The 25,610-nt window shown below is 54.5% G+C and overlaps 2 protein-coding genes across 10 annotated transcripts; one reads left to right on the top strand and one right to left on the bottom strand.

Annotated features, from left to right (window-relative positions):
• Positions 1-290: 290 nt before the first annotated feature.
• ICMT (isoprenylcysteine carboxyl methyltransferase) lies at positions 291-9,905 on the top strand. The gene is made up of 5 exons (XM_006048879.3): positions 291-571; positions 1,404-1,492; positions 2,361-2,530; positions 3,290-3,507; positions 6,606-9,905. Exons 1-5 carry the CDS (start codon positions 377-379, stop codon positions 6,786-6,788), a joined length of 855 nt encoding a protein of 284 aa, XP_006048941.1. The 5' UTR covers positions 291-376; the 3' UTR covers positions 6,789-9,905.
• RNF207 (ring finger protein 207) lies at positions 9,804-25,326 on the bottom strand. Of its 9 annotated transcripts, XM_006048880.4 has the most exons (18): positions 24,612-25,326; positions 24,312-24,502; positions 23,312-23,444; positions 22,065-22,209; positions 21,895-21,976; positions 21,746-21,821; positions 21,540-21,665; positions 21,042-21,088; positions 20,711-20,783; positions 20,576-20,644; positions 19,973-20,041; positions 19,720-19,817; positions 18,768-18,954; positions 18,410-18,595; positions 18,062-18,113; positions 17,517-17,634; positions 12,194-12,274; positions 9,804-11,339 (listed from the first exon to the last, which is right to left on the bottom strand). In XM_006048880.4, exons 2-18 carry the CDS (start codon positions 24,500-24,502, stop codon positions 11,171-11,173), a joined length of 1,902 nt encoding a protein of 633 aa, XP_006048942.1. In that variant the 5' UTR covers positions 24,612-25,326; the 3' UTR covers positions 9,804-11,170. The 9 variants fall into 9 exon arrangements, with proteins under 9 accessions (XP_006048942.1, XP_006048943.1, XP_025141611.1 ...); XM_006048881.4 differs by having other exon boundaries at positions 24,312-25,326; XM_025285826.3 differs by lacking the exon at positions 20,711-20,783 and having other exon boundaries at positions 23,312-23,455.
• Positions 25,327-25,610: the final 284 nt, after the last annotated feature.

The raw sequence follows: 25,610 nt of genomic DNA, 5'->3' as shown, positions 1-25,610 counted from the left end.
AGAGGGGGAAGCTATAGATTTCATGTGATTTTCCCGGACAAGGGACATCCTGAAGTTTGGGGCCGACTCCTGGCAGACACCGGTGGTGACTTCTCGGCTCAGGACCCAGGCTCCCCGCGGCGCCCCACTCCGCTCCGCCTGGGTCAGGTGGTTCCGGTTGGGGGCACAGTGGGGCGGGGCCGCGGGGCGGGGCGCTCCCGCCAAATTCAGGCCCCAGCCGCGCGGCGCGGCGGTATCGCGAGAGCTTGCCCGCAGCTTGCAAGTCCGGGCGGCTCCCCTTCGCGGCCGGCGTCGGCGGCGCAGTGCGCAGGCGCGGCGGGCAGGTTTCCCAGGGCTACAGCCGGCGCAGCCGCCGGCTTGTCCGCCTCCCTGCGCCATGGCAGGCTGCGCGGCGCGGGCTCCGCCGGGCTCCGAGGCGCGCCTCAGCCTCGCCACCTTCCTGCTGGGCGCCTCGGTGCTCGCGCTGCCGCTGCTCACCCGCGCCGGCCTGCAGGGCCGCACCGGGCTGGCGCTCTACGTCGCCGGGCTCAACGCGTTGCTGCTGCTGCTCTACCGGCCGCCGCGGTACCAGGTGCGGGCCGGGCCGAGGGCCGGGGCGGGGATGGGGGCCGGGCGGGCTGGGCGTCGCGAATGGGCACTGTACCCCGCCGGGGTCGAGGTCCAGGTCGGCCGACAGCGCGGCCCGCGAGAGGGGCTGCCTCCTCCGGCCGTGTTCTTAAGCAGTTGCGAGTTCAGGCGGCGGGAGGGCGCCCTCCCCATCAGTCCTGGGGGGCGTGGGGTGCGGGCCCCCTCCGCCCGGCGGAGTGGGTGGAAAATTGCAGTTGGCGCGGTTCAGCAGCTGCGGCAGATGAGCGCGTGGGGTGGGAGTGAGCGGGCCCACGAGTTCTTTTATGTAATTTGAGGTGTGGAGAACTACCTACCTACTGTCAAGTCTGAGGTCAGAGGCCCCCGCAGTAACGTGGAAGGGGCTGGGCGCGGAGTCCTGGCTGTCCCGACCGTATTCGCTGCGTGGACTTGGGAGAATCCGGCCAATACGCTAGGTTTACGCTGTTTTCCCACAGCCCTGAATAATAACAATCCTAATAGTAATGGTAGCTAAAAACTTCTATAGCACTTCCTCTTAAGTACTTTACATGGGTCATTCTCACAGGAGTCCTCAAAGGTAGGTACTGTGGTCATCCCCATGTGTAGATGGAGACGCCCAGGTACAGAGAGGTTAAGTAACTTGGCCTAAGGCCACAGAGAGAGGTGAGTTTGGGATTTAAGTCCAGGCAGCCCTGCTTCACCCCTTTAACCTCTGAGCAAGTCGACTCAATGGACTTGGTGGTGGCCTACTTAGGCCAGGAAGTAGGACATATGCTCTGAACAGCTAGGTGACTGAGCCTCTTTTGGGTCCGTTTCAGATAGCCATCCGAGCCTGTTTCCTTGGCTTTGTGTTTGGCTGTGGAGTGCTGCTAAGTTTTAGCCAGTCTTCCTGGAATCACTTTGGCTGGTAAGAAGTGCTTTGGGAACCATAGTTGTGAGTCAAGGGTGGGTGGATCAGAGGGTCAGTAGTGATGGTCCCGAGTCCCTGGCTGGCTGAAGGCTAGTGAAGGTTCTGAGGGATTGAGGCCTCTAGCTTCCTAGATTCCTGCATCCTGGACCTCGCAGGTAGAAGCAGGTCTCTCGTGGCATCCTGCCCGTAGGTGTCCTCATCCACCGCACCTTCAGTAATGTGACCGGCCCTTGCCAGAAAGAGGGTCTTGGTCCTCAGTGACAGGAAGGGGCAAGGCTCTGGCTTGTCTTCACAGGCCTTTTCCGTCTCTAATTTCTATTAGGTCACATCTAATGCTTCCCCCACGGCCTGTGTAGGATTTTCCCTACACTATGATTTCAGTCCCTTGAGCCTTCTAGTCCCTGACCTGGATATGAACCAGTGGCTTCCAGGTAAAAAGCTTTATCTCCTATTGTCGATACTCTGAGCCATCTAATCCTCCTTTGCTGGAATTATTTCGGTTTTTTGGATTTTTGTATTCGACATACATCACTACTTTATTTTGATACTTCCCCCCTTCCATGTTTTACTGTGTGTAATGTCATTTTTTTTTTAAAGGCAGAAGGCCCATAATGCCTTCCTAACCTATGTTTTTCTTTTTTTTTTCCCTCCTCCTGTGATATTCAAAGACGTAGTCCCTTTACAACCCCACTTTCTGCAAACCTCGGGAGTAAGGTGGGTGCCTGTGCCTGATATCCACTCTCAGGTGACAACAGAATATCATCAGATAATTCAGGGACAGTTCAGAACAAATCAGCGCTTGGACCTATGGCTAACTTAATTCTCTTGCCTCAACTTACCTTATGTTCTTTTTGTTTTAAAATAGGTATATGTGCTCCCTGTCATTGTTCCACTATTCTGAATATTTAGTCACAGCAGTCAATAACCCCAAGAGCCTGTCCTTGGATTCCTTTCTCCTGAATCACAGCCTGGAGTACACAGTCGCGGCCCTTTCTTCTTGGATAGAGTTCACACTTGAGAATATCTTCTGGCCAGGTCAGTGTGTCCTGCCCTTCCTCTCCAGGGGAGATGGGCAGCCTCCACGGGGGCCTGAGGACAGTGGCCTGGCTTCACCTCCCAGTTCTAATCTCTCTGAGTGATTTTCCCCAGATCTGTATCCTCACTAAGCTCTTTATAAAGGGCGAGCTTCGCCTGTGAATTCCATCTCTGGATTTTGAATGGGAGACATGTTGACCTTTCACTTTAAGCCCTGTGAGACATAGTTTGCACTATCTAACATGAAGTTTCAGCCTCTGATAGCTGTAACCCCAGTTTTATAACAGGGGGTCTGAATCTGTTCATTTTCTGCGACTTGAGAAATTTCATATGAAAATGTTTACTAGCAAAAACCACTGCATCTGGTAGCTACTCTGACGTTGAACTTTGTGCAACAAGTTAAATAATATATATGTAGTTCCTCAGATTCAGTAGAGGGCCGAGGTGGGAAATGCTGAGCCTTCTTTGCTTCACTTAGCTGCTCTTGTCCCCAGAGGAAGGATAGGAGACCATCAGCTCTTTTCCTCGATGCTCTAACTGGACTGTTGGTGCTTCAAAGTAACTGGATGAACAGCACAGCTTTGGGGGCTGTGTTTTGCTTATCATTAAGCTTCAGTGTGACGACCGATGCTGACCCCCCACCCTCAGCATGTTTTCTAGTGCCCCAGTCTTTGGAAATAGGTTAATTTTAAGCCTCAGAGGGAGAGCTCAGTGGTCCAGGGTCTTCACTCCCCCTTTGTCTCCATCTCTGTCCTGCAGAACTGAAGCAGATCACCTGGATCAGCGCCACGGGGCTGCTGATGGTGGTGTTTGGAGAGTGTCTGAGGAAAGCGGCAATGTTTACAGCTGGTTCCAATTTCAACCACGTGGTGCAGAATGAAAAGTCAGAAACCCATACTCTGGTGACCAGCGGAGTATACGCTTGGTTCCGGCATCCGTCTTACGTCGGGTGGTTTTATTGGAGTATTGGAACCCAGGTATGGTGTCAGAATCAATGCCAGTCCCCTTTAAAGTTTTTAAAAATAATATCTTAAATCGACAGATAATTCAAATACCGTAAAACACCATTTCAGGGTGTACGATTCAGTGGATTTTAGTGTATTTACAAATAATTCAAATACTGTGAAATTCACCATTTCAGAGTGTACGATTCAGTGGATTTCAGTGTATTTACAAAGTTGTTGGTTCTCCCCCACCTTTTCTTTTTAAAATGTTGTGTTTATTTATTTATTTATTGGTGGTGCCGTGTGGCTTGTGGGACCAGGGGTTCCTTGACCAGGGTCGAACCTGGGCCCTAGACAATAAAAGCAGAGTCCTAACCACTGGACCACCAGAGAATTACCTGTTAGTCCTTTTTTTATTTTTAATTTTTATGAATTTATTTGTTTTTGGTTGCTCTGGATATCCTTTGCTGCTCATGGGCTTTCTCTAGCCGCAGGGAGCAGGGCTACCCTTCCTTGTGGTGCTTGGGCTTCTCACTGAGGTGGCTGCTCTTGTGGAGCTCTGTCTGCTCTAGAGCACGGTAGTTGTGGCGCGCGGGCTTAGCTGCCTGAGGCATGTGGAGTCTTCCCAGACCAGGGATAGAACCCTGTCTGCGTTGGCAGGCAGATTGTTAACCACTGGGCCACCAGGGAAGTCCTGGTCCTTTTTATATAGGTACACATGTTCCCTGCTGTGTTTCAAGTGATAATTGAATAAAAGTCAAAAGAACTGATTTAGTCTTTAACATTTTTTGCTGTATACTTAAACCTGGGTGTTCCAAACTTGTAAACTCTCGGCAATTTTGGGTGCTGTTGCCCCATCTTTCGTACCCCTTTTCTACCTCTTTAACTTAGATTTGGAGCCTCACCCAGTGGGGTGAGAACAGAGATGCAGATGTGGGGAGAGCCCTCTGCCACTCAAGGGGCAGCTTAGCTGATTTTCATTAGAAGCTGCTATTAATGAGCCCTGATGCGCTAGTGGTAAAGAACCTGCCTTGCCAATGCAGGAGACATAAGAGATGCAGGTTTGATCCCTAGGTGTGGAAGATCCCCTGGAGGAGGGCACGGCAACCCCCTCCAATATTCTTGCCTGGAGAATCCCCATGGACAGAGGAGCCTGGCGGGCTACAGTCCATAGGGTCAAAAAGAGTCAGACACAACTGAAGTGACTTAGCACACAGCACAGCACACACACCGCACATTAGTGAGCCCAGAGTCGTGTGTCATGTTTAAAGTGAGTGATGGAGGTTTGCTGGGTCTTAGGCTGCAGACTGAGCCTTATTTCTGGACAGTTGTCTGTTGAATCTGTTCTCTTAGACCTAGAAGGACTTGGCCAGAGTATGTGGGTAGAGCTTAGAAGATTCATCACCTCTTTGGGAACATCCAGTCTGGGCCCCAGGCATCCCATTGCAGGCTGGTACCTGGGGACCCTCTGGTGACCCCCAGTGGTATAGAAGGGGCAGGTTCTTCTGTGGCATTCATTTAAAAACGTGCATTTCTGCAACTTCCTGTGTTAAGAATCACATTCTCTGGATACAGACTGATTGCAGAGGAATCATGTAATTTGCCATAAATGCTGACTAGTAAACCTAAGTGCTCTAGGACTCAAGGTTTTGTTTTGCTTTTTAAATTTATTTGGCTGTGTTGAGTCTTCCCTGGTGGCTCAGTCAGTAAAGAATCTGCCTGCAGCACAGGAAACCCAGATTCGATCCCTGGGTCGGGAAGATCCCCTGGAGAAGGAAGTGGCAACCCACTGCAGTATTCTTGCCTGAGAATTCCCATGGACAGAGGAGCCTGGCGGGCTGCAGTGCATGGGGTCGCAGAGTCGGGCAGGACTGAGCAACTGAGCACGTGCGCGCCGGGTCTCAGGTGTGGCATGCTGGCTCTTTGCTGTGTCCTGGGGAATCTCCATTGCCGTGCACACCGACCGCTAGTTGTGGGCTCAGCAGTTGCCTTGTGGCATGTGAGGTCTTAGCTTCCTGTTGGGATCGAACCCACATCCCCTGCATGGGAAAGCGGATTCTTAACTAGTGGACCACCAGGGAAGTCCCTCAAGAGGTTTTCACACCTCTTTAACTGTAGATCTTTTTACACTGTGACCCAGCACACAGGTGTATGTGAATATAGAATAAATCTTTTCTGAAACAGCCCTTACCCTGCCTGTGTACAAAACATGCTGTGTTCTAGCTTGTTAGTGTTTGTGACGCTGTTTCTGATGCAGGGGATTGATTTCGGCTCCATGGTGGGCCGTGGCCTAAGAGTGGGAAGACCCACTGTAGGGTGTGCTGAGAGGCCTCACGCGCCTGCTGGGTGGGTGGGTCCCAACTCTGACGTCCACTCCTTGGCCTCCCTTAAGTAGGGTGGCAGCACCACCTCAGAGGCTTGCTCCGGGGGTTGAGTGGCTTACTGGTCGGTGGTAAAGGGCTTGGCCCATGCTGGGAACACAGGAGACACTCAGTAAACCATGGTGAGAATAAGTAGTGAGGTCTGGTCACCCACTGGGGGAAACACATCCCGGGCAGGGTTGGGGAGGGGAGGTCAGAAGGCTTCCTGAGCTGAGCTAAGGAGGCACGATTGACACCTCGGTGCTTTCTGAGCAGGGGGAGTGTTTCGAGGGAGGACAGTGTATGGTGCGCATGGGGAGGCTGAGCGGGGGTGGGGGGGGGCGGCGGGCAGAGGACCAGGGAGCTGTGGGGTGGGAGGGAGCAGGTCCCCAGGTGTTGGGTCAGGGCAGGAAGTGGACAAGCTGGGAGCCATGCAGGAAGGCAGTGGTGCTTACAATGGGAATTCACACGTGCGGTCACCCTTGTAATTTTTAGGTACCTGTCAGGTAAGAGGAACAAGAGAAAAGCAGACCAGCCAAAGCTACAGCAATGAGTGTTCAGTTCTGTTATGAAAGTGATGGTGTGATTTCGGTTCATGGTACTCTGGCCCTGGGCTCAGGGTCTCCAAGACCCCAGTCACGTATCTCGAGAGTCTCTTGGGGCCCTTGACAGGAAGTCCTCTGTGGGGGTTGGAGAGCGGCTGATGCCCTTCAGGTTCACGGTGTGGAATCACACTGACCCTGGCCCACTAATGCTGTGTTCCCTCCTCAGGTGATGCTGTGTAACCCCATCTGTGGGGTGAGCTATGCTCTGACAGTGTGGCGGTTCTTCCGCGACCGGACAGAGGAGGAAGAAATCTCGCTGATCCACTTTTTCGGAGAGGAGTACCTGGAGTATAAGAAGCGGGTGCCCACGGGCCTGCCTTTCATAAAAGGGGTCAAGGTGGAGCTATGACGGGCCCAGGGTGGCCCAGGCCAAGCCGGGAGCCTCCCGCTCCTCGCAGCCTGGGGACAGAACTGCCTCCTGTCGACCACTCTGCAGAATGGATTTTCTTAATCATTTTCTATGTCACCAATTATTCTTCTGGAATATCACTCAAAATCAAATGGTCAGAAGGCCTTAGGACCAAAGGAACCCCCCCAACCCCCCTACTCCCCACCGCCCTGGAACAGCCTGCCCTTGGGCTGAATCAAGGTAGGATGTAGATTAAAGGTGGACAAGAAGCAAATAACAGCAATACCCAGCAGCGCCCCCAGACGTGCCTGGGGAGTGCCTAGGCCACACTTCAGCCCTCCACGAGGCCGGGGGTGTTGAGTTATAACCAAGACCCCTGGGGAGAGAGGTGAGCTCCCCCCTCACGTGAGTGAGGCACCTGCCGCAGGAAGGGGCGCACGGGCTTATTAGTGTTAGAGACACGTTCAGAATCCTCACTTTAACCGAAAAACACAGACAACGCAGCTTGAACCTCCTTATTTCCGTCCCTACATGCGTGAGCTTCTCTACAGTTTAAGATGCTTCCTTTGGTTCCTCACGTATCTCATCCTATTTACTTACCTATTTTTTAAAAATAGCAGTATAAACTCAAAGTGGACTTAACACAGTGTATGAGCCTCACCCTTTATTCAGCAGAAAGGCAGCATGGATGCCCCCAGTGACCTGGCTGAGGCTTCAAGTTACCAAGGCTCTCCACGCCAGGGAGACAGTGGGCCTCTGTGGCTTTCCTAGGGTCCTGGCACCTGCTCTCCTTCCAAAAGGGCCTGGTGTTACCAATGACAGGCATGTCAAAGATGGGTCATTCGTCCTTTATCCAAGAAATGCTTCCTGGACACCTGCTCTGTGCAAGGCACTGTCAAACATTGAGAAATACTGCTCTCCATTTATTTGGGGTTTATTCTTATTTTACCATAGCTTATATTTTTGTGTTTTGACTTAAATGTATTAATCATTGATTCCTATGGTCTGTTCTCAAACTTCCATCATCCCTAATGCCATTTCAGACTGTCTTCCGAAGGAGTTTGAGCATAAGCAACTATAAATTTCCAGCAAGTTGACTCATGAAAAAAACAGAGCTGAGATTTAGTCACTACTTTTGTTTTTCAAGTTTGGGGAGAGTGGTTGGCTTTACAAGTCAGACATATGAGCTCTGAGGCACTTGTTGAATTCTGGATTAGAGAGAGGAACTTGGTCTCAGTGTGACTTCTGTCCATGAAGCCCTGCGGTGGCGCCCTTGGAGCGTGGATCAAAGGCAGCGTCAGCACCTGGCTGGAGCGCTGCTACACCACGCCACCTGGCTTTCAAGGAGTCACTAAACCTTTCCGTGCCTAGACCTCCCCATCTGTAGAATGGGTCCATACCACCTACCTCACAGGGGTGTTGTGAAGACTTGGAAGAATGATGTCAAATGTTTTTAACACTTTGGTAAGAGAGATGACAAAACCAGTACCGCGTGAGTTACACAAAACTGGACATTGGATTTACTGTACCAGATACTGGAAACGTGTGTTCAGAAAAGCATCTTACCAACTCAAAATGCCATTTATTTCTAGATTTCCTGGCCGAATTAGTGTTTTCATGATTATATATACCAAAGAGGTGTACGGGTTCGTCGGCAAGAGGTGTGACACTTGCTGGAGGGAGGACCCGACCGAGTCCAGTCTCGGCCTCCTGAGGTCTTGCCCGCCAACAGCCCAGGTGGCAGCCTCAAGGCGGTAGGTTCCTCTGGTGGGAATGCTACCTGGTGGGACGTCAGATGCACTTAGTGTGTGTGGGGATTGAATCAGTCCTAAACTTGTTCCCCAGGCCACGCTCTGCAAAGTCAACCCACTTAGTAGGACTGCAGGATGGAGGCGGGTGTGGCTGCAGCTTTGGCAGTGGCCCCCACTCTCCGAGGCAAAGTTCTTGCTGCGCTAGCCAGGTAGGAGCCAGCTTTCCTCAACACCAGGGCCGTGAGGCTGTCTTTAGCACAGGGAGAGTCGCTAATAACGCCTGGCTTTATGGACTGTAAGACTGAAGGCGCTGGCCTCTGACGGTGTCCCTCCACCCGCCTGCCAGGCCTGGGGCTCAGGAGGCCGGCCCTGGTGTCCCAGGGAGATGCTGTCACACCACCCACCCAGGCTTGACAGGACGTTCTGCCCTGCTTTGTCCCCCAGGGCGGAAATTAGCAATTACTTAGGGATCAGAGATGAACCGCTTTGGGACAGGCTTTGGCAAGCGATCGACGTTCATCTAGCACTGAAATCTTCAGGTTATTTTTAACTCCATAAATTTAGCAGTGCCAGCGTGCAGGGAGGAGAATCAGGTTAATGAGGTACAGGCTTTTGGGTATTCCCGAAAGCTTTTCTTTGGGTAAGGGCCACATCGCCAGTTCCCTCCAATTAAGAAACCATTAGGAGACTTCTTTTTCCATCGCAGGTTTCAAAGTGGAGACTCTGAAATGGAAGAGAGGCACCGCATAGAACAAAGTTGTTTTGAAGCAGTGTAAAACAACACTTTATGAGAGTTTGCAGGCTGGGGCCAAGAATGCTGATATGGAAAAGAAGTTGTGGGGCGAACCTGACAAAGCAGCATAGCCCACCTTTTCATGGTCACGGGCCGTTTTGTACACCTAAAAAGTAAACTCTATTAATCCCTTTAACTATCTAACCCTGGTTGGTTATCATGATGGGGAAACGTCCCTGAACCCAGGGGTTGCATTAATAGTAGGGTCTCCTTTTGGCAGCAGCCCCTCCGTGATGGGCATGGTGACTCGCTGGCCCTTCTCTGCACTTTCTTAACTGCCTTAGATAGTTGTGCTCTCTCTCCGCGCCGCGTTTTGCTTCTGTAGCGACTTAGCAAGGCCGGGCCACCCCCAGCCTGTCTGGCTGGGGGGTGGTGGTGGTGGGGAGACTTGTCAGTCTGCCCTTCTGGGCTCACTCCTGTGGGTCTGTCCCATAGCTAAGCTAGGAGAGTAACCTTACAGAGTAATTGCTCTTCTTTTTACATGCAGAAATGTTTATTTAAATATTGATTTTCTTTCACAGATACTGATGATTTCCAATTCTTAAATAAAACTGTACTTAATTTCACTATGAACGACAGTGTGACTGTGTGGGATTCAGAAACTCTTAAGGTCTTGTTACTTCCAGTTAAGAAACGTCCAGAACCTACAGCATAAAGCCAGACATGTCTGCCTCTTTGGTTCTGTTCTGAGTTCCTCCTTCTGAGCGGTGTGTTCCTCCTGTCCACACCCCCCCACCACTGTAGAGGTCCGCCCCTCCCTCCCCCACGGTGGAGGTCTGTGGTGCTTTGAGATGGGACCTAGGTGCACGCAGCAGGTATGCAGACCTTGGGTGCTGATGTGACCAGTGGACCAGTGTGTTGACCTGCAGGCCCACCTGGTGCATGAAAGCCACCTGAGTCACTAAATCAAGCTGGTATTTAAGATGTGACTCTCCACATCATTTTGCCTCCAGAACTTTGAATGTTAGGTCATGCAGGTCGTTGTTCAGTTGCTCAGTCGTGTCGGACTCTGTGACCCTGTGGACTAGAGCATGCCAGGCTTATCTGTCCTTCACTATCTCCTGGAGCTTATTCAAACTCATGTATTTTGAGTCCGTGATGCCATCCAACCATCTCATCCTCTGTTGCCCCCTTCTCCTGCCTCAATCTTTCCCAGCATCAGGGTCTTGCAGGTTAATTTTCATGTTTAAGTGTTCTGTTTAAGTTCCACTTGACAAAAAGGCTACTGGGTAAGAATGAAAAACCACGGGAGCAAAGCTGCGGGTGAACTGCGCTTCAGCGTCATCAGAGGCGCACGGGAGGGTGACAGCAGGTGGGGACAGCTGGGGGACGTGGGGACGGAGGCGCTCTTTCTTCGCTTTATGAGCTCAGCCCAGGCCCCACAGTGAGAAAAGCTGGAGCGAAGGTTTTTCCCCTTGGCTGAGTCAGCACTAGGATCACAATGGGGTAGAACTTTCCAGCTAACAGCAGGGCTGTGGTTCAGAAGGAACAGGCTTCCTCTGGGGCAGAGTAGGTGCTGCCCAGGGGGTTAGTCCAAGAGGCTTGTTCATGAAATTCAGAGGGTGCACCCTGGCAGGAGTTCACAGCCCAGTACACAGGGAGGTGCAGGGTGAACTGGGCTGCCTCCTGGAGCCACTGTGATAAGGGTCAGGATGCTGAACCACGAGAAGTCTAGCCTAAACCAGAGAACCTGAAATAGGGATCTGCCGGAGTGTCTGGGTTTTATTGATGATAAATGATTACAAATTAAAAAAAAAAAAAAGGGAACTGTCTTTTCTTCACTTTCCTGGCCTTGACTGGCTTGTTGCAAAGTGCTTGACCCTGGAACTGGTCCCAGGCTAAGCTGGGTGCTCCCTCCAGGTGGGGACATCACCCCCATTTTTTGATTTGGGTCTGTGTGCATCTTTGTTTTTCAGTGGAGGCTCCTCTGCAAGGCTGCCCAGAGCTCGGCTGTTTCTCAGCTCTAAGTTCTTCTCCTTCTTCTCTGCAACACTTACTGGATCGCTCCTAAAGAAACACTAGGCATGACCCCCCTCTTCGCTCCTGTCCCCATCTCCTTGGTGTCCCAGCGCTAAAATCCACCCAGGCAGAGGCTTTTAGAACAGCAAGCCTTCCCAAAGGGCACCAGGGGGTGACCACAGCAGAACCAGAACCATGTCGTCTCCTAAAGGACTCATCTCGCTTCTAAGACTTCTAGCTGCAAAAACATCCACAGTTCAGACCATTTCAGAGGCTTGTGACCCTGCTCTTTGAGTCCACCCTCCCTTGAAGCAACCACTCCAGGCACTCCAAGCGGTGCCTGGAGTGGTTGGGGCTGCTTTATGTTCTGTCACCAACCCCACGGTGGCTTTGGACACAGCTAGCCTCTCCCCACCCACAGGCCCTCTTAGCTCTGATTTTCTACAACTCCAGTGAAACACGAGAAGATCTGTTTGTGACAGTGATGCTCTGTTACTGCACATTCTTTTCTCCCTCTGGCAGGTATGTTGGCAAACACTGTGGCTCCAGTGAAGGAAGAAATAACCCTCAGTCCCTTTTCCTTGAGTCACATGGCGTAAGAGCCAGGGTGCTCAGAGGCGTGTGGGGAAGGGAGGTGGCAGCCATGGCCATCTGTGGTTACAAAACTCTGGTCATGTCCATCCAAGTCACATCTGTCATCTACAAGATCACTGGTTTGAAGGCACCACCCAGATTAAGAACCTCTCCGACCCCAGAATTTACACACGGAGGCCCAGCCAAGGGTGTAGAGCTTGTCAGTGGCGAGCAGGGACCAAAAGAAAACCCAAAGTCTGTCCTTATCATCTGTGTTTGTCTCTGAGATTAAATCATTTGCCTGCTCATGTTGAAAAGACCCGCTTTACCTGGCCGGAGCCTCGGCATTCACACCATCATCATGCGTGTTTTGTGGATGGTCTGATGGTTCATCCACAGGGACCTGAAACCTGCGAGACAGAAAGCAGTTCCCGGGGTCTGGATGCAGCAGAGCCGGCCCAGTGTGGAGCCGGCCCGGTGCGTGTGCTCAGGTTCACGGCACAAACCCTAACCTGAGCACACCCTCAGGGCCCTCCTCAGGCTTTGGGCCTCAGATATTTACTGGGGGCCAAGGCCATAACAGTGGATGAAAGAGGCTGGGCCCTGCGTTCCTGGGAGCCCTGTTCTGGTCAGGGAGACATGCCAAGGTGGGGCACTGCAGGTCCAAATGGGGGGAGTGACTGTGAGCAAGACCTGCTTTCAATAGGAGGGTTTGGGAAGGCCTCCCTGCTGATGCTCAAGCTGAGGCCTGGGTGACATGGTCCCTGGAACAAGCTGAAGCAACAACATTCCAGGCAGAGGTGGGGAAGTGGGAGCCAGTCCAGCTTCTTTGCAGAACTAAAAGGCCATCGTGACAGGTGTGGGGAGGGGCTGACGAGGACAGAGGTGGGCAGGGAGGGTCCCAAAAGGACTCTCAGGCCCCAGGCCACACTGACCGTGACCTGCTGGAGGGGCTGGGGTGGGGAGGCAGTTGACGGTGGCTTGGATTGGGGGCCCCAGTGGAGACAGAGCAGGTGGACCATGACAGCTGAGTCAACAGGATGTGGGGAGGGGTTAGCAATGGAGGTGAGTGGAGGAGGGGAATCCTGTCTTCTGAGCTTTTAACTCAAGCGCCTGCGTGACTGTGATGTCTGCACTGAGATGAGACGGGAGTAGCTTGTTCAGGAGAAAGAAACTGAGCTCTGGGCCCTTGCAGGGTTTGGGGTGCCCTGAGACATCAAAGCGGAGAACCCCAGGAAGGGGTACTTGAAGATAAGTCTGGAACTTGGGTGGGTCTGTGCTGGGGCAGTGGGTTGGGGGTCATCTGAAACACCATGGGGTTTGGAGTTTTTAAATAAAAAAAAAATTGGGGAGCCACACCATGCAGCAAGTGGGATCTTAGTTCCCTGAGCAGGGATAGAACCCATGCCCCTTGCAGTGGAAGCACAGAGTCCTAACCAGTGGACAGTGAGGGAAGTTCTACATGGGGTTTTAAAGCTGGGGGGGCGGTGCGGCGAGCTGGGTGAAGGCCCTTAAGAGAGGGTGCAGGATGAGAAGAGTGCCTGAGACAGCTCTGGGGAAAACTGACGTTTGGGCATTGAGCCGAGGAGGCAGAGCCGAGCCAAAGGTACTAATAAGGACTAGCTGGAAGGGTCGGAGGGAAGCTGGGAAGGTGGAGTGTCTCAGAAGCAAGAGAAGAGCGAGATGAAGGCGACAGACAGTCCAGGCTCATGATTGTTGCTCCAAGGTCAAAGAATGTAGCTGGAAGGTCGCTGATGATGGAATAAGAGCATATCCAGGGGGTGGGGTTGAAGGGGGTTCCCAGCACTGGGAGGGGAGGAGGCAGAGGGAAACTCTAGATACCTGCAAAGTGGTCCATGAAGAGGGGGAGGGGCAGCCTCCCTGCTCACCCCAAACCCCCAGGAGCTGGGCTCCAGTCTGAGCTCCTTTCTATTCAGTGACACCAACCACCGATGCCGCTTCCCTACAGAGGTGTGACTGCCAGGGTATTGCCCCTTGCAGGCGGGCAGGAGCACACTACTGGCAGCCAACTGCTCACCAAAGCAGGACACATGGAAGGGAAAGGATGCCCATAGAAAAAGCATGGCTTAGAATGGGCACACGGTGTGAACAAGTGGGGTCTGTGACACCACGATGTCACCTCCACTCAGAGGCCCCCAGGATTATGCCTATCCTGACTGTAACACCAGAGGTTAGTTCTGCTTGGTTTTGAGGTTCTATAAGCGGAATCACACAGTATCTGGAGTAAACTGCACTGAATGTTAGCCTAGGAGGACACTGTCTTTAGTCCTGGGTGGATAGGGATTTGATCAAGACTCTGCAAAAGGAGGACTTTCCTGGCGGTCCAGTGGCTAAGACTCCTCACTCCCAATGCAGGAAGTCTGAGTTGGATTCCTGGTCTGGAAACTAGATCCCACATGCTGCAATTAAGAATTAGCATGCCGCAATGAAGGCCCCACATGCCACAACTAAGACCCAGGGCAGCTAAATAAGTGAATATTTTTAAAAAACTGCAAAAAGTATGATGAGGGCAACCACTCAGTGTGACTTGTTAAAGTAGTCACTTAAAAGGTGGCTTGGGGCTTCCCTGGTGGTTCAGTGATTAAGAATCCACCTTGCAACGCAGGGGACACTAGTTTGATCCCTGATCTGGGAAGATCCCATATGCCACAGGGCAACTAAGCCCATGGGCCACAACTAATGAAGAACTATGACGAACCATGCTCTTAGAGCCTGTGCTCCACAACAAGAGAAGCCAACTCAATGAGAAGCCCAAAGTCCTGCAACTAGAAAGTAGCCCCTGCTCACCGCAACTAGAGAAAGCCCTTGCACAGCAATGAAAAGCTGGCACAGCCAAAAATAAATATGTAAATAAATATTTTAAAAAATAATAAAATTAAAAAAAAAAAGTGGCTTGGCAGTTCTGGATTAATACAGCAATTGTGCACACACACTTTTAATTGTCCTCCTTCCCCAAACTCACTAAAACTAGTAAAGGGACCAAAACAATGAGGGGGGAAATCCTCTCCAGGCTGACAGCAGGAAAGAATAACAGCAAAATTTGGAAGCTGGAGAGCAGTAGACAAGTGTCCACTAATTCAGCACACATGAGAAGCTGAGGTCCCACCAGTTCCCACCACAGAATCCCCAGGGGCCCCAGGAACAGGCAGCCCTGTTGCCTCTGCAACTCAGGGAGTGGGACTGAAATAGGACAGTGAAGGTTAAGATCCCTACCTCTGAACAGCTGCATCCCCCTAACCCTGAATTCTGAAAGGTTAGTCTCCAGGAGGGTAAGACACACAGGTGAGAACTACTGAAAACCAGAAAATTAGGTGTGCAGACAGATGATCCACATGGTGACCTTCCAGGAAGGAAATTGGGCAAAGATCTAAAACTGACATTGGGGCATTAAAAAAAATTAATCATGGGGCTTCCTTGGTGGCTCAGTGGTAAAGAATCCTCCTGCCAATGCAGGAGACACAGGTTCGATTCCTGGTCTGGGAAGATTCCACATGCTGCAGAGCAATTAAGCCTGTGCTCCACAACTACTGAGCTTGTGTTCTAGAGGCCAGGAGCTGAAACTACTGAGCCCATGCTCCACAACAATGGACGCTTCCTCAGTGAGAAGCCTGCTCACGGCAACTAGAGGGCAGCCCTTGCTCTCTGCCACCAGAGAGAAGCCTGAGCAGCCATGAAGACCCAGAAGAGCTAAAAGTAGAAAGAAAAAAAAAAAGGCAAAACAAAAAACCCCACCCATCCAGATGCCTCACATGACCCACGTGCTCAGAGCTCGAGCCTGCTCTCCCCCACCTCACTCCTAACATGAAGAGGCAATCAAAGATTCCCTGACATCTGAGAAAAGCCTTTAACATGGAAGGTAGAAACCGAAACAAAAAGTAACTTGGAGGAAACAGCCTTCGGGGGGAAGGAAACTTAAAAAAAAAAAAAAGCACAAAAATCTATCAGCTCCCAAAGGGGTTAGATATCGTGTCCATGAAACAACAGAATGCTATGTAACTAGAGCAGTCAGGGTACCAAAAACACCTCTTTGGAAATGAAAGCCAATTTATAACATTTAAAAGAGCTCTTGGGGACTACCCTGGGGGCCCAGTGGTCTCTGTGCTCTCAGTGCGGGGAGCATGGGTTCAATCCCTGGTCTGGGAACTAGATCCCACATGCCACAACTAAGACTTCAAGTGCCACCACTAAAGATCACACATGCAGTGATGAAGATCTAAGACCCCATGTGCTGCAACTAAGACCCGGTGCAGCCAAATAAATAAGTATATTTTTTTTAAAAATAAAAGAGCTCTTGGAAATTTTATTCAAAAATGAACTAAATAGACAAGACTGGAAGATAAATGAAGAAATCTCCCAGAAAGTATGGCAGATTAATGAAGAGATGGATTAAAAAGGACTGAAAAGAGAAGGTAAATCAGAGGACCAGCCACAGAAGGACAGTATTCAATAAGAATTTCAGAAAGTGGAGAAAAAAGTGGAGAAAATCAATTAACCAGTTCAAAAAGGAATATACCCAGACAAGAACACATATTTCCAGATTGAAAGGACCCACTGGTACCCAATGGATAGAACGTTTGTTATTGTTTAGTTGCTAAGTCACGTCCTATTCTTTGCAACCCCATGGACTATAGCTAGACCTGCACCAATGTGAAATTTTATAACACTGGCAGCAGAGAAGATTCCACAAGCTTCTAAAGAGAATATGTAGGTCACATTACAAGGGTTAGGAATCGAAATGCTTTCAAACTTCTCAAAGACAACCTTGGAAGCTAGAAGACAATAGAGCAATGCCTTTAAAGGAGATAATTTCCAATCTAGAATTTCCATCTAGAATTCAATACCCAGCAAAACTATCAGCCAGTCAAGCACGAAGGCAGAATAAAGATACTACAGGAACTTCCCTGAAGGTCCAGTGGTTAAGACTCCAGGGTTCCAGTGCAGGGGACAAGGGTTCAGTCCCTGGTTGGGAATAAGATCCCACATGTTTCACAGTATGACCAAGATAAAAAGAAAGAAAGAAAAATACAGCAGACTTGTGCTGTTCAAAACATGTCTGTCCCATCCTCTCAAGATGCTGTTTGGAGGATAGGCTCCACCAAATCATGAACGAGGACACGTGGCATATTGGAATCAGGAGATCTCACTTTGGAGCAAGGCAAATGGAGTCCCGTGGAAGGTGGTAGAAGGAGAATCTAGGCTGACCACTGTGTACCAGTGCTACAGGGCAACCACCCTGGGGCTTGTGACTTGAGAGGCAGGCACATTGAGGACTTGCCACCAAGAAACCCTCTGCCCCTGTAACACTTCCAGTGCCCAAGGATGGTCCAGGTCCCCATCTAGACTTGGCTTAACCATGGGCTGGGGAAGTTCTCTCTCCTCTGTGTCCTGCTGCCTAGATTAGCTGAAGATCCTCATTTCACCCCCAAAGTGTAAAGGGGTGGGTGATTGTGTGCCTAGAAGCAGAAACTCAGAGCAGCCCACTCATTCTGTGTTTTAGCAAAGGTCCAGGACCTGACCTGCCCAGATCATGACCTGGCCCACTTCCCTGATAGGGGCTTTTCCAAAGGTGTGGCACTTTCTCTATCCACATCCTGAAGTATCTTGGTTCCCCCAGAATACCTCCAGTCTCACCTGGGCTCCAGTCGCTCCTTCACCTTGGCAATGGAGCGGACGTAGGGCGTGATTTGCTTGGTGATGGTGGTCAGGTAGGCATTCTCCTGCTTCAGCTGGAGAAGGTCATGGAGCTGGGCTGTGGGGGCCCAGGCCAGAGCATGAGATCTTGTTGGCTTCAGATCCTCACTCTCCAGCCTCAATCCATGTAAATATCCCAACTATTTGAGTGATTATCTCTAATTAAAGCATGAGGTAAGATTCCTAAAGTCATCCTACTTACTGAATTCTGACCTCAGATATATTTTTTGGGGGTCAGTTAGCAGCTGTGAGTCAAGAACTAAGTGGGGGACTTCCTGGTGGTCCAGTGGCTAAGACTCCACACTCCCAATGCAGAGGATCTGGGTTTGATCCCTGGTCAGGGAACTAGATCCTCCATACCACAACTAAGACCTGGCACAGCCAAATAAGTAAGAGCTTGGGAGTTCGATCCGGTTATTGGGTAACTGGCTTCCTGCCCCTGAAAGCATGTGGAGGGGGAGCACTCAGCAGCAGCTGCCCAGGACCTTCATATATCTCCTGTTCGTTAGCCACCCGCTGGTAGGAGTCCTCCCAAATCTGAAAGAGAAAGTAAGTTGGATAGTGCACATGGCCGAGTTGGAAGTTCCATTGGTGGCATTTCTGTCCTCTAGCTGCTCAGAACCACAGGGTGCTCCCAGGCAGTTCCCATGGTTCCAGGGTGCTCCCAGGAAGTTCCTGGGTTCCAGGTAGCAGAGACCCAGGTTCCAGAGCCTGTGAGGGCCTCCTGGGGCCCCAGGCCGAGGTCCCCCCCACACGCTTCCTGTCTGGGGGTAGCCCACCGACATGCTGACAGGTGGGGCTGCAGGGCAGAGAGGTGCCTTGGGAGGGGCTACCTCCTGGAAGACTGCTCTCAGGCCCTCCACGGAAGCATACTCCGAGGCGATCTGGGCGTCCACCTGCAGGGCCTTGTGTAAGATGTCGCCCATGATCTCGGCTTTGATGAGCGAATGGTGCTTGGTGAGGTCCCGGTGCAGCTCCTGTACCTGGTCCTTCAGGTTCTGCATCTCTGCCTGCAGGCGCTGGGGGAGTGGAGAGACCGGTGTGTGCCTGTGTGCCCTGCAGGCTGGGTGCACTGTGGGGGCCTCGGTGGAGGGGAGTCTGGCAGCCCCGGTGGCCGGATGAGGTTTGGCCACTGCACTTTGGCGCGAAGGGGTGGGGCCTTTCCTTGCTGGCCCATCCCGGCCCCCTCACCCGGTAGGAGTCCTCGTAGTGGCGGCAGTGCTCCGTGAAGGGTGAGTCGTCGCCCTCCGCCAGCAGCACCTTGGTACTGATGGACCGGTGCAGTGTGGGCTTTTGGACCGGTGACCCCAACATCTTCCCCACTGGGGAAGGGCAGCTGGGTCCCCTCAGCACCTTGGGGCCCGAGCCCCCTGTGAGCCTGGGGAGAGAACTCGTGTGGATGTGGCTGTGGGGGTCCAGAGGGTCCTCCCTTGCCCTAGCCTCTTACCCCAGGCGGCACACCAGAACCACGCAGGGGCCCCCAATAAACCTGATGCCAGGCTTTGTCCACCCAAGACCAATGACATCAGCAGGGTATTTTTAAAAATCCTGAGGGTGACGACAGTGTGCAGAAGAGTCTATCATCCTGAGGGTGACGCCAGTGTGCAGAAGAGTCTATCAGGATGTCCTCAAGGCTGGTCCCCAGCACACCGTTAGTTCATGCACACACGCAGGACCTTGCAAATTTGGCCTGATACCCAGTCTCCTGTGCCTGGGGCCCTGGGACCCTTGGCAGACAACCCCAGCTTAGGCATTTCTCCTAACTCCTAGGGATCTCCAGCTCTTTAGACTGCCCCCCCCCCCCATTCCCAGAAGTCAGACCCCCTGCAGCTTCTGGTGACCGAGTCTCCACTCTAAGGTACCCTTCCTTTCAGGGCTTAGACACCCCAATCCAGGTGCACAACTGCGGTTGGGGGCAGCCCCTGAGTCCTCCTGTTTACCCCTGACCCGGTTCCAAGCCCAGTCTACCGTGGGCTTCCGACCAGGATGGCTGCTTTCAGGCTGGGCAGGCTCCCGCTTGGAGGTCAGTAGGTGCTCAGACGCGGCCCGGGAGCTTGGTGAGCTGGGAAAGCCTGCCCACCCCCTCCAATGGAAATCTTGTTCCCGCCTCCCCGTTCTAGGGCCCTGCGCCCTCGCGGCTCACGTGCTAGTGCCACCCCCGGCACCCGCCGCCCGGCGTGGCCCCAGCAGCAGTAGCGGCTCCAGGCAGCGCGCGAACTCAGCGCGGTGGTCGCTGGTGATCTGGGTGGCAGGATAAGGTCGTGAGGTAGGTCCCTACCCTGCGGGCCCGCGCCCCCGCCCCCGCCCGCGGCGCACCCCATGCCCCGGTCTCCCCGGCCCACTCTGCGTCCTTGGCCCGTGCCTCCGCCCCCGGCCCACCCCACGCCCCCATGCACCTTGCTGCTCTGTGCCGGCCGCAGGCGATGTGGCCGCGTGACGATGCCCTGCAATCTCTCCATCAGCTCCTGCGGCCGGGGGAGGGGGAAAGGAGAGGGCTCTCAGGTGGGTGGGTGCAGGAGGGGGTGACACTGAGGGGAGGGGCCCGGAGGGCGAGTCTGCCTTTAGGAGGGTTACTTGCCTTCCGATCCCCTCTGGGATTGGCCGGATGTCCACCCCAAATTCCCCCACCCCAAATCGACAGGAAAGGTTAGGATGTCTGGACTTCAGTAGACTCTGCGTTTTAGGGGAGGAGGTTTATGCTCCCTCCAGGCTCTGCTTGTCCTCTTATTTATTTATTGGCTGCACTGGTGGCTTTGGGGGATCTTAATTCTCCTGCCAGGGACTGAACCTTGCAGAATCCTAACCACTGGAGACCACCAGGGAATTCCCTGCTGTCCTCTTAAAAGGGCTCCGCTGGCCCCCAAGTAGTTTGTAGATGACGATGTGGGGGAGGTGGCCAGCCTCCAGGTAACAGGCTGCCCAGCCCTGAGGTGGGGATCTCACATGTGCACAGTGGGTTCCTGCTGGGGAGGGGGGACCCAGGAGCTGGGGGCACTCACATAGCCCAGGTCCAGGAACTCGGCCTTGTTGGCCAAGCTGAGGAAGGAAGAGCAGATGACCAGGTGAACCTGCAAGAGGGACACTGCTCAGTGCCCAGGTGGGGTGCCCAGCCCCATGCCCCCAGCTGCCCTTACCTGCAGGGTGGGCAGCAGAGTGGCCAAATGGGAGAGCTGCTCCTTGAAGGCCTTGTCCTTCTCTTCATACTGGCTGGGGGAGGGGCAGGCAGCCTCATCTCCAAGAGGGCTGCCCACCCCCACCTGGGTGGGGCCTCAGAACTGGGTGGTTCCATCTCCCCTCCTGCTTTATGCATCCTTCCCTGTCTCCCTTTCCCTGAGCCACCCTGCCTTCCCCCCAACGGGGTGGACACCTGGATGTCTTGCTCTTAGGGTGGGATGGGGCTGGCCTAGGCTCCAGCTGGTGTCTGGAAGTCAAGGGGCAGAGGATGGAGACCCTGCCACCACTCACCTCTGCACGGCCTGCAGCAGCAGCTCTTTCCTCTCTGACAGTTTGTCCTGGGAGGGACAGTCCACTAACTGACTGGGTAGACTTGGCCCTGTCCCCACCCAGCACTCTCCCAGGCTCCTGGGCCCCAGCCACACAGCTGCTTAGGCTGGCTCTCCTCCAGCCCACAAGCTCTGCTACCCTGCCTGGGAGCACCGGCAGCCTCATCTTCAATGTCACCTCCTATGGGAAGTCTTCCCTGACCACATCACATCATCGGCCCCAGCCTAGGGTGGGCCCTTCAGTTCAGTGTAGTTCAGTTGCTCAGTCGTGTCCGACTCTTTGCGACCCCATGAATCACAGCACACCAGGCCTCCCTGTCCACCACCAACTAACTCCTGAAAGTAGTTCAGTGCTTGCTACACTGGAATCTCTAGAAGGGCTGGGGCAGGCCTGGGCCCCAGTCAGGAAATGCTGATAAGGATTCTGGGCTGTGGCTGTTTAGTACCCCCTACCCCTCACCTGCATGCTGCTGAAGAGGGCCTGGATGGCGGCCTCCTCCTCTGCCGCGCTGCGTCGCACTTCGTCCACCATCGCCTGCAGCAGCTCGATGGCCTCTCGTGTGGCGGTCTGCAGGGCCTTCACCTCCTGGGGACAGGGCGGCCTCAGCCTCCTGGGGGCGCGCGTTCCCAAGCCCGGCCTCAGTGCGCCCGGCAGCCCGCGCTCACCAGCACCGCCTGCTGCAGCCGCTCGCAGCCCTGGACGTAAGCTGACTCGAGGTCCACGCAGTGGACGCGGCTCTCCCTGCAGGGACCCCGCGCGTGAGCCCCGCTCCGGGACGCTCGCCAGCCCCTGACCTCCTGCGCCCTCTACCCACCCCTGCATGTCCCGGAAGCAGCGGATGCACAGCAGCGACTTCTTGTCGGTGGAGAACAGGACATAGGGCTCGGCGTGCAGCGCTGCGGCGGGGGCGGCGGTGAGGGCGCCGGCCAGCGCCCGTCCCCATCCCCGCCCGGCGCCGGCCCCGTCCCCGCACGCCGCACTCACTGCACTTCTGGAGCACGTCGCGGCTGCGCTGGCCTAAGGCCACGATGTCGTGGCGCGCGAACATGCGTGCCCGGTGCGTCTCGTCGCGGCAGCGCGCGCAGAGCGGCTGCCCGCACGTGTTGCAGAAGTATGTGGTCTCCGCGTCCTGCGGACAGAGCTCGGGCTCAGTCCGCCGGTGAACTGGAAGCCTGTCTGCGCATCTGCGAGTCTCCGGCAGGGGCAGGGCCGCCGGCAGCCCTTTCGTGTAAACCCGACGCGCAGCGCTCTGTATCCCCAGTTTACAGATGAGAATATCGAGGCTCAGAGAATAGGTGAGGGGAAGGTACCCAGTCCGGGCTTGAGGAGGGGGTTCTCCAGGGTTGTGGGGAGGGCAGATACTGTATTTGCAAAATATTTAACCTACAACAGAAACGTATGTGTGCCCGTGGCCAAGACCTGTCAAGCCCCTCTTGGCACCCGCAATAGGAGCCACATGGCTGTGTTCACCCCAGCTATTTGGAGTTGAGACTTGACTGGGATGGGGAAAGGGGTGAAGGTCTGCAGGTGCCCTTCCCTGTGGCTGAGTGTCCAAGGCATCCATCCCAGGAATGGCTATGAAAACACAGACCCCCAACTTCTTTGGCATTTAAGGCCATTTCCTCCCCAAGCTCTCCTACCTCCCGTCCCTCACCTACTGCTCCTTATCTCCATACTTCCGGGTAGCACATATTCTAGAACTTGCCAGCACACCCTGACCTTTTGCTCCTGTAGGAACATCCTCCTGGGAATCCTCAGACCAGCTTCCACAGTCTGGAGAGAGTCCCCTGTGCACTTCTCAGTCCAGCCTGAAGCCTGGCCTCTACTCCCAGGTCCTTCAGGATGACCTCTCCCCCAAAACACAGTGGGCTCACATCCCCTGTCCTCTCTGGCTGCAGATAGCGGCTCGCAGCTCCCCAGGTAGCAGTGGACCCTGGAGGGACTCCAGGTCTGTGCATGGATTGCTCTTCTTGTTCCATTTCACAACTCTGCCCTGAGTTGGGGGCCAGTAAACTCCCCGCAAAACCAATGGCTTTAACCCCCACACCTAACAGACTGCTGGTTCAAGTGAGTTGTTTTGGAGTTCGGTCTCCATACCAGTAAAGTGGGGCCTCTGTTCTGGATAGGAGGTGCCTTAGAGAGGGGCTGGCGAGCCCGCTGTTGGGTGATCCTCTGAGGACATGGTGCAGCCTGGCACCCTCCGCTCCCCACTACACCCCGGGTGCCCCTGCCTGCTTGCCGCACTCCAGGTCGCAGTTGGCGCAGCGCACCACCTCGGTGCCATCCCCTGAGCTGTCCACCAGGAACTGCAACAGCCGATCCACTGGAGGGAGCCCGCTGGGGCCCTTCACCACCGTCTGGTGCCTGTGGAGAAGCTTCAGCCAAGCTCCAGATGCCCCTTCCCTGAGGCTCCCTACCCGCTTCCTACTGCATACATTCCAGGCGGAACTAAAAATAGGGTGGGAGGTGGGGTGCCTGCAGGCCTGACATCTATAAATATTTCAGCCAGTGCGCACTCCGACCGGTCCCTTCCCAGCCCTGGAGAGATCCTGGGAGGGGGTTGGCGACTCAGGGTGTCAAAGGCAGAAGCCTCCCCTCAAGCCCCTCTCGCTGCATTAGGCAAATTCAGGGCCACCCCAGGTATCCTGAGCTTCCCTGGTAGCCCAGCGGTTAAAGAATCCACTTGCAATGCAGGGGACAAAGGAGGCTTGGGTTCAATCCCTGGGTCAGGAAAATCCCCTAGAAATAGCAACCCACTCTAGTATTCTTGCCTGAAGAATCCCGTGGACAGAGGAGGAGCCTGGCGGGCTACAGTCCATGGGGTCACAAAGGCTCAGATATGACTGAGCAACTGAGCACACGTGCACAGGTAGGCTGAGCCAACATAACTTGCTACTTTGGCCTGAAGCTTAAGGACCCCTAAGTGAGTCATTGGGAGTGTCCAGATGATGAGCTGAGATCCCCTACTCCAGCAGCATCCAATTCCACAGCACAGGCACTCTAGCCTGCCCTTGACCCCTGATTTATTTTGAGAGGCCTTGGGTCATAATCCCAGGTCTCAGTTACCCTGATTTGTAAAATGGGCAGGAGCCTTCACGATCTTTGGCAGAGAGGCACCAGCAGGGTACAGTCTCTCCCAGCCTTCTCCCTGAAGAGTCTTGCCCTCCCAGCACCCAGATCCCTTTCCAGAGGGAGCCAGCCTCCCCTCCTCTGGGGCTTCCAGGCACTCACTGGCACAGAGGGCAGGCGAGGCGGCCATCAGCAGCGCGGCCACGCAGGCAGCCGGCACAGAACTCGTGAAAGCAGTCCAGCAGGCAGGGGCGCTCATACTGCGCGTGGCACAGCGGGCACACGAGGGGGTGGCCGCTTGTCCCGTCCAGGGCGCCCGGGCCCTCCAGAGACGTGAAGATAGCTCCCGACATCTTCAGGGACAGCGCAGGAGGGCGGTGGGGCGGCCGTGGTTGGGGAGGGCTCTCACCGTGCCCGCGCCGGCATCCGCAGCCCCCCTTCCCCTGCGCCGGTCTCCCTTACCTGTCCGGCCCGGACCCTTCGCGGCGTCCAGAGATCGCGGAGAGGGGAGCAGCTAGGGCTCGGGGCTGGGGGCTAGCGCGCCGGGGCGGGGAGGATGGGCAGGAGGCGCGCAGAGAGGCCAGACCCTGTGTGTCCTCCCACTTCTCTAAGGCGGGCCCCTGGAAGGTCAGTCAGTGCATCCTACCCAACGCCCAGCCTCCCTCTTTACCCCCCACCCAACCTCCCCTTACTCCCACCTCAGGAATTCTCCTGCCGGTGTCCTCTGGGTGACCCGCAGGTGTCCTCTGGGTGACCCCTTCCGCCCCCCCCCCCCCCCCCCCCCCCCCGGTGCTCCGGTCCACCTTTCCCGGGCCGGCGGCAGCTGCCTCGCCGCGAGGGCCTGCACCGAATGAACTCCGCGCTCCCCCGCCGCTCTGACTCAGGGCCCCGGTCACAGCCACGGCCACGGCCACTGTACCCCACGCCCGGAGGAGGAGTGTGGCGGGAACGCGCGGCTGGAAACGACTCCGTGGGGCTAGGGTTCGAAACTTGGACTGGATCCCGCCCGGGATGACAGAGCCCCGAGCCCGGAGTCGCCGGAGCGCCGCACAGAGCGGGGCCCGAGGGCCCTGGCTGCGGGCTCCTCAGGGGTGTATGGCCCCTCGGCCAGGCTGGCTCTGTCCGGTCGGACTTGGCCGGGATAGGAGTTGGTCTGCGCGGTCCTATTTCCTCAACGGCCAGTTGAGGGAGCCCGAGAGCAGCATCCGCCCCTCCCACTCATTGGCTTGGGATGCACGTGAGAGGGCTTGGCATGCCAGGGCTGCGTTTGGCAGGTTGGGGGCCCCCGGCCAAGTTTCCGACCTCTCAGAGCCTCGGAGGTGGGTTAGAACAGGGGGACCTCTCGGTGATCAGGGTAGACTTCAATGAAGTGAAATGCACGTCTCAAGCCTCCAAATGATTAAGACCCCAGCCCCATCAGCAGCGGAGTGCCCCACAAAGAGGTAGGTTTGGGAGGGAGAG

The sequence above is a fragment of the Bubalus bubalis genome, chromosome 5 (genome assembly GCF_019923935.1).
Source record: "Bubalus bubalis isolate 160015118507 breed Murrah chromosome 5, NDDB_SH_1, whole genome shotgun sequence".
Classification (NCBI taxonomy): domain Eukaryota; kingdom Metazoa; phylum Chordata; class Mammalia; order Artiodactyla; family Bovidae; genus Bubalus; species Bubalus bubalis.
This window is presented reverse-complemented; position numbering and strand designations above follow the sequence as displayed.